The 7828-nt window shown below is 38.2% G+C and overlaps 2 protein-coding genes across 2 annotated transcripts; both read right to left on the bottom strand.

Annotated features, from left to right (window-relative positions):
* Window positions 1-945: 945 nt before the first annotated feature.
* LOC117624362 (beta-amyrin 28-monooxygenase-like) lies at window positions 946-2836 on the bottom strand. The gene is made up of 3 exons (XM_034355560.1): window positions 1799-2836; window positions 1499-1686; window positions 946-1375 (listed from the first exon to the last, which is right to left on the bottom strand). The coding sequence occupies exons 1-3, from the start codon at window positions 2760-2762 to the stop codon at window positions 1079-1081; spliced, it is 1449 nt and encodes a 482-aa protein (XP_034211451.1). The 5' UTR covers window positions 2763-2836; the 3' UTR covers window positions 946-1078.
* A 1478-nt stretch (window positions 2837-4314) lies between these two features.
* Window positions 4315-6553, bottom strand: LOC117624363 (beta-amyrin 28-monooxygenase-like). The gene is made up of 3 exons (XM_034355561.1): window positions 5536-6553; window positions 5244-5431; window positions 4315-4791 (listed from the first exon to the last, which is right to left on the bottom strand). Exons 1-3 carry the CDS (start codon window positions 6497-6499, stop codon window positions 4495-4497), a joined length of 1449 nt encoding a protein of 482 aa, XP_034211452.1. The 5' UTR covers window positions 6500-6553; the 3' UTR covers window positions 4315-4494.
* Window positions 6554-7828: the final 1275 nt, after the last annotated feature.

The raw sequence follows: 7828 nt of genomic DNA, 5'->3' as shown, positions 1-7828 counted from the left end.
GACTATCAACTCTCACTCTCTCAAATTCCNTGGATGATTTAGCTGCTGTTACACCAGTACTAGTGCGAAACCTACCGTCACCTCATGTATGACAACAACAATACACCGTGAGGGGATTGCCCCTTGATCAATCACCTAACAACAATTACACGCCAGCTGGAAAAATCCATGTTTCAATTATCAGGGCTGGTTCTGGCTAGGGTTTATATCGGGTGTTTGGGAGGGAAGAACGGAGAACGACGAAGAAGAAAGAAACAATGTGACTAATTGCTAGATGTGCAGTTTGATTTTATTTGGGCGGTTTGGGCTTAAGCCCAATTATTTTTTTTCTTTTTTCTTTTTTGTGTTGCATATTTTTTAAGTTAGTCTAATTCTACAACATTCTAACATCCTTTTTATTTTCAAAGTAACAAAATAATGATTTAATGATGTTAGTTATTAGTTACAACCTAATATTTTCAGATAAGTACAAATAAAATCAGCAATGAACAATTTGGTTCAATTTAGAGCTGTGTATAATAAGACTGAAACAACACAATACAATGTCGTTCAGTTTTGAGACCGCTTTAACTTATTGATTTTCAAAACCGAACCAAAATCACAATTACTTACCATTTGGATCCGCCTGTTTGATGCCCCCTAATTCCCATAGCGTCCTAAATTTTTGTGTGGGAGACTTGGATGCGGACTTGTTTGGATGATTGGGGGAAATGGTATTATTCCCAAATTAGTATGGCATATTAAACCCTGTATTGTATGGTTCTATCGTTTGGTTGGAAGTTGCTAGCCACAACATGATGTACACCAGGTAATTGAGTAGTGATCATAGATGACCATTTAATGGAGGTAAAAAAGAAATAGATTTTCCAATTGTAGTTTGAAGATAGCTTTTTCACTCATTCACCTGCCAAATATATGGGCCAAAGTCAACATATATAACACCAATGAGGCTCAAATGTATATTTATTATCTCTTCTAGTTCAACATGAAATATACAAATAGAAAAGGGGATACCAATATCACATGATATTACAACCAACCAAAAAAAAAGGAAGAATATTTCAAAATAATCTGATGCCTAGTGACGATGAAGACGAACCGGAAGTCCTTTCTCCGGTGTCGGCATCATGTCACCTGTGATCTTTTCGTTAGGAAATAGCACTTCCCATTTGAACCTCATCACCACATTGTGAACAAAAGTGAGTATGGCTAGCCTTGCATACTCTTTGCCAGGGCACATCCTTGGTCCTCCTCCAAATGGAACAAATGTGAAAGCTGGGAATGCATTCAAGTCATCATATCTTGAGGGGTCAAACTTTTCTGGGTTGGGAAAGTACTCTGGGTTCATGTTTGTTGTACTAACAGTCCAATATACCTGCAAACAAATCAAAGTAAAAACTTTAGTTCTAAGCAAAGAAATTACTATTTGACAGAGGTGAAAAATAAATTTCACTTTTCACAGCAGTTAAAAAGTGTGATATGAGTGTGACAGATATACCTTCCAGCCCTTTGGGATGGTGTAACCAGCGTAGGTGAAATCAGTCAAAGCCTCTCTGAATGTCCCCTGAAGTGGTGGTGTGAATCTCATCACCTCATACAATACATTCCATGAGTATTTCATTTTGTTGATGTCTTCCCACTCCAAAAATTGTCCAGGCTTCTTTGAGTCTGCTATCTCCTTGTGTTCTGGTTTTTACAAGACAAATCAAANTTTTAGCACAAATAACAAATAACAAATAACCAAATCAATGAACAATTGAAAAACAGTTAGTAAGGTGAAGTTGAGGAGATTAATTACCTGCTAGGACTTTGGCATAAATGTCTGGCCTCTCTCCAACATATTTCATGAAGAAAGTCATGGCAGTAGCCACAGTGCTGTATCCTGCTGTCAGCAAACCCATGATCTTATCAGCAACCTCAGCCTCAGGCATGTGTTTGCCAGTTGGATCACTTGCCACAATCATATGTGACAATATGTCATGCATGGGAGCTCCTGATGCCATTGCAGCCTTCTTCTCCTGAATCACAATCTTCAACTCCCTTCGAAGTTCATCGGCTGCTTTGGTTGCTTTGTAGAATGTTGTTCCTGGGAAATTCAGAATAAGTGAATGCATCCCAACAGTCACATCATCGAAATTGCTCACAAACCTTGCAATTCTGTCTGGCTCATCTATGCCCAAGAAGAATTTGCAGGCAAGGCCTAGAGTGAGGGTCTTGGTCAGAGGGTACACCTCTACCTCATCTTTGCCTTCCCAATAGGCCTTCATCTGTACTTGGGTGATAGAGTCCATTACACCCAAGTACCTTACCAATGCTTCGGGCTTCAAAAACCCCGGTGACCTCAACACTTTGGCTTCTTCGTCACGAGCAGGTTGTGTTACAGCTGGAGGAGCAGCAGCAGCAGCAGCTGCTGCAGGAGCCTTATACGAACGAAACATCTTTTGCATCGAATGTGGTCGAAAAGCTGTGAAGTACTTCTGCTCATTGGAAAACAGAAATTTGTGTCCATTAGGACCACAAATAACAGCAGTTTTCTCTCCAAGAATCTTGGTCTTGAAGATTTCAGGGGAGTACCTCCTCATCCTCTTGGACACAAAGATTTCTGGCTTCCCAAACAGAAACTCCAGAGTTTCACCCACAATAGGCCACCCCATGCTCCCTGGTGGAAGGTTTTTGCCATCATCTGATTTCCCTTTGAATGCAAAGATGGTTAGAGCTAAAAAAGCAGCACCTAAAGATAGGATAAGGTAAAGGGTTTCCATGGTTGTTGTTGATCAAGTCTCAAACTGTTAGCTGAGATTGATTGAAGCTAAGAAAACAGTGATGTTTAGGAAGAGAGGCTAAGCAGGGAGTGATGTTTATGGAGCTTGGAAGGGTTGGTTTATATAGGGCCAGGCAGGTCCTACTGCGTCAAAGTCTAACTTTGAGTTCGCAGCCAAAAGTTGTCAAGTTTGAATATTCCAAAGATGGACTTGTTTTCATATAAATTATTCAACTATCCATATGCGTAACATTAATAAAATATTCACATGTCTACCAGTAGAGTTTCACAAACACATGGTTATTTGCTCCGTTAAAGATACCAAGGCTTGGCTTATGGCAATCATGTTTCCACTAGAAATACTGCAAGATTTTCTGTTTAAGTTGGTTTGATGGGTCTTGAGCTTTTTAATATTTAAAGAGTGTTACTTTTTACAGGCAACAATATGACTTGCTAAACCAATTTATGCCCGCCAACGCCAACGGGGTCTAGATCAGTGGTCTTGTATTAAATAAAAAATATAAAAAATAATTGATACCCTACCATGGCTTGTATTCTTGTTCCAGTTACAGTGGGTTCTGCCCACCCACAAGTCATCAGTGCAAAGGAAAACTCTGTGGGCTTCTCCAAAGTCCAAACATATGTTAACTCAGCGCCAAGATGAATTCTGCCAAATATTAGAATCTAGGGGGAATAAATAAATAAATAAAACTAAGGAAGGAGAGGCCATTCTAAAATTTATTTTTAGCTACTCTGATTCTGGTTCCTGTCCCTAACAGATTCAACCCCAAAAGGCAGAACTGCATCAAGAAATGAAAAAACATGTGGTACCAAGAAATATTGCAACTTGCAAATGTTATTACCAGTTATGTGCTGCATGAAAAGGTTTATGGTCACAGCTCAAATCTGTCTCCTGATGGTGTCCATTACTAAAGAAGCAATACCAAATTGTTTTTCCTTGTTTAACTTCTATAATTTGTGGCATGATGACCCAATATTTAGAAGTTTATTGCTGGACTGAGTTCTTTGAACGTCTGTTTTTAAAATGTGGTGGTCCAAAGTAGAACCAAAAGTAGAGTCAAAATGGCCGAAGAGTCATGCTCTAAAAAATTCAAAACGACTCCATTGATCATGCTCTAAATGAAAAGCATCATAGCTGAAATGTTAAAAATGGCCAATTGTCTTTAGATAACTAAGAACTAGTGTAGTGGTTTGGAACAATTGCTCTTTTCAAGAAAAGTCATGTGTTCAAGTCATAGCATCCGTGTAGTGTGTGTAAGTTTAGCAATACTATCGCCCTTCACAATAGGAAAGGTTCTAAAAAAAAAACCAAGAACTAGTGATTTATCTGTCTTTTTTTTTTTTACAACCAACTTGAACAATAATTTATTAATTAGTCTACAGTAAACTGAAAACCAACTTTAGAACGCCATCCATGGCAAACCAAACCACTCATTCACATTTCAAGATTAAAGTTATAACATATGGTTTATTTATACTTCTTCCTGTTCTGCAGAGAGGTTGCAGAAGAAAGTGATGGCCAAATCAACAAATTAATAAAACGTATATTTATTATTATCTCTTCTAATGAACTTCCAATTCCAAATATACAAATAAAAAAAGGGTTACTCATTTAGTTATGAGGTAATGATCACATCATTGCATCATTACCTGAAGGGAAACAAATAAGGGCGGTATTTCAAAATACAGAAAATTTCATAACAGATGGATGCCTAGTGACGTATAAGGCGAACCGGAAGTCCTTTCTCTGGGGTAGGCATCATGTCGCCAGTGATCTTCTCCTTAGGGAACAATACTTCCCATTTGAACCTCATCACCACATTGTGAACAAAAGTGAGAATTGCAAGCCTTGCATACTCTTTGCCAGGACACATTCTTGGTCCTCCTCCAAATGGAACAAATGTGAAAGCTGGGAATGCATTCAAGTCATCATATCTTGAGGGGTCAAACTTTTCTGGGTTGGGAAAGTACTTTGGGTTCATGTTTGTTGTACTTACAGTCCAATACACCTGCATAAGAATAATATTTAAGATTTTAGTTTCAATCCAAATGCTAAAAAGGCAGACAAAATATGAACAAGTTATCAGTAAAAAATTGAGATATTTAGTGATATACCCATTCTTAGCACTAATATTATAAATAAACCCTACACTATTGAATTTCTATAAACAAACCCAAAAAATGACAGCTGATCTTATTGAATTTAATATTGATTATTAAATTACTTTGATGCCCTATTGAGTGTTTTGGGTATTTTTATGAGATTTTGGGTTTGGGCTTGTTTTAATAAATTGATGGCAGTTTTGCAATTTATAAGAAGTTAAAGCCTATTTGTTATGTTGTAAATGGGCTGTGGGTGTGTTTCTAAAGTTCATTTCATATATGGTATTTTTATAATTTGGGCCCATGGTATAATAGTGAATCTCCCTAAAAAATTTAACAGCATAGGTGACATATTTACCTTCCAGCCCTTTGGGATGGTGTAACCAGCGTAGGTGAAATCAGTCAAGGCTTCTCTGAATGTCCCCTGAAGTGGTGGTGTGAATCTCATCACTTCATACAATACATTCCATGAGTACTTCATCTTGTTGATGTCATCCCACTCCAAAAATTGTCCAGGCTTCTTTGAGTCTGCAATCTCCTTGTGTTCTGGTTTTTACATGACAAATCAAATTAAGCACCAAAAAATAACCAAAGCTCCAATTTCAATTATTGAAAATCAATTAGTAAGGTAAAGTTGAGGTGATTATTACCAGCTAGGACTTTGGCATAAATGTCTGGCCTCTCTCCAACATATTTCATGAAGAAAGTCATGGCAGTAGCCACAGTGCTGTATCCTGCTGTCAGCAAACCCATGATCTTATCAGCAACCTCAGCCTCTGGCATGTGTTTGCCAGTTGGGTCACTTGCCACAATCATATGTGACAATATGTCATGCATGGGAGCTCCTGATGCCATTGCAGCCTTCTTCTCCTGAATCACAATCTTCAACTCCCTTCGAAGTTCATCGGCTGCTTTGGTTGCTTTGTAGAATGTTGTTCCTGGGAAATTCAGAATAAGTGAATGCATCCCAACAGTCACATCATCGAAATTGCTCACAAACCTTGCAATTCTGTCTGGCTCATCTATGCCCAAGAAGAATTTGCAGGCAAGGCCTAGAGTGAGGGTCTTGGTCAGAGGGTACACCTCTACCTCATCTTTGCCTTCCCAGTAGGCCTTCATCTGTACTTGGGTGATAGAGTCCATTACCCCCAAGTACCTTACCAATGCTTCGGGCTTCAAAAACCCCGGTGACCTCAACACTTTGGCTTCTTCGTCACGAGCAGGTTGTGCTACTGCTGGAGGAGCAGCAGCAGCAGCTGCTGCTGCAGGAGCCTTGTACGAACGAAACATCTTTTGCATGGAATGTGGTCGAAAAGCTGTGAAGTACTTCTGCTCATTGGAAAACAGAAATTTGTGTCCATTAGGGCCACAAATAACAGCAGTTTTCTCTCCAAGAATCTTGGTCTTGAAGATTTCAGGGGAGTACCTCTTCATCCTCTTGGACACAAAGATTTCTGGCTTCCCAAACAGAAACTCCAGAGTTTCACCCACAATAGGCCACCCCATGCTCCCTGGTGGAAGGCTCTTGCCATCATCTGATTTGCCTTTGAATGCAAAGATGATAAACGCTAAAAAAGCAGCACCCAAAGACAAGGCAAGGTAAAGGGTCTCCATGGTTTTGTGCTCTCAAACTGTTTGTTGGAGTTAGCAAAGTAGTGATGTTCAGAAAGCTTGGAATGTTGGGTTTATAAAGGGCCAGAGCCTAAGTCCAATATGCTGCAATATTATTGGCACGCCAAAAAGTCAACTTTGAACATTCAACTACAAATGCTGCAAGATATTCTGTTTAGCTAAATACTGAGTTTTAGAATTATTAAAAGAATTCAATAATATTTACCAACGCCTGACCTGCTCCTAAATGCCAAGTCTTGTCTTCATCTTATGCGCTACTTATGTGCGGACTACTCACCAACCAAGTCATCATCATTTCAGAGAAAAAGTCTGTGGACTTTCTCCAAACACATCGTGCCCACTGCCAAGTTTAATAGCTTTTTTTTAATTGGCTAATTATGCACACCATGATGAATTGTGACAAATATTAGAATCTAGTTGGTACTATAAAGTTGACAACTCATATTCTCAATAAATATGTAAATTACTTCTAAAGGAGGTGTTTCCTAAAAATCTATTGGTAGGTACATTTTTTCATGTACAATATAATCTTTAAATTATATTTGGGAGTCTAAAGTTAGTTCAAATTGAAACTTTTTAAAGATGTTTAGATGTTTTTTTAGATTCTTAGATTCTTAGGTCTAAAATATGTACATTACTTCTAGATTCTTAGGATGGACGACTGGCTTCGACTTGGATCCAAGGCACATATCTAGTCCGAGACATACTTTGAATTGAAAATATATAGTTCAGTCTAACTTACCAAACGGGGTAGAATTTTAACCGCTTGAGTATGAGTATAATTTGAACGTTGCCAAATACGTTCGAGTACCATCCATTGGAGAGGAATTTGAGATCCACTCAAAAGATTTGAGTGGTTACTTTGAAATCACAGAATGCAATGTCTCATTTCTGATTTCTAATCTTGATTATTACATCCACTACACATCAAATCGGCATGAAATTATGCAATTTTGAGAAACTCACAGGAATGACATTAGCTATGATATGGTCCATATTGCAAGATTCTTGGCTCCATTCACAATTCAATTTGGATTCACGTTTGATTTTAATTAATCTGGTTGATTTACTCTATACTTAATAATTTTTTGGGGGTGTTAAACGATCTATAAATAATAATAAACACAAACACAAATCCTCAAAGGTTGAGTGCTGTGCAGGCTGCAGCCAAGTTTGATTCACCTATTTTAAAGAGCTCAGTTTTCTCAATGAAAAGCGACGAACACCATAAAATTATTAAGATTAAAACACCAGGGTCTTTGGAATTTGTAGTGGCTGTCTTTTTCTGAATACCATAACCAAATGCAACTA

Source organism: Prunus dulcis, chromosome 4 (assembly GCF_902201215.1).
Source record: "Prunus dulcis chromosome 4, ALMONDv2, whole genome shotgun sequence".
In the NCBI taxonomy this organism is placed as follows: Eukaryota; Viridiplantae; Streptophyta; class Magnoliopsida; order Rosales; family Rosaceae; genus Prunus; species Prunus dulcis.
This window is presented reverse-complemented; position numbering and strand designations above follow the sequence as displayed.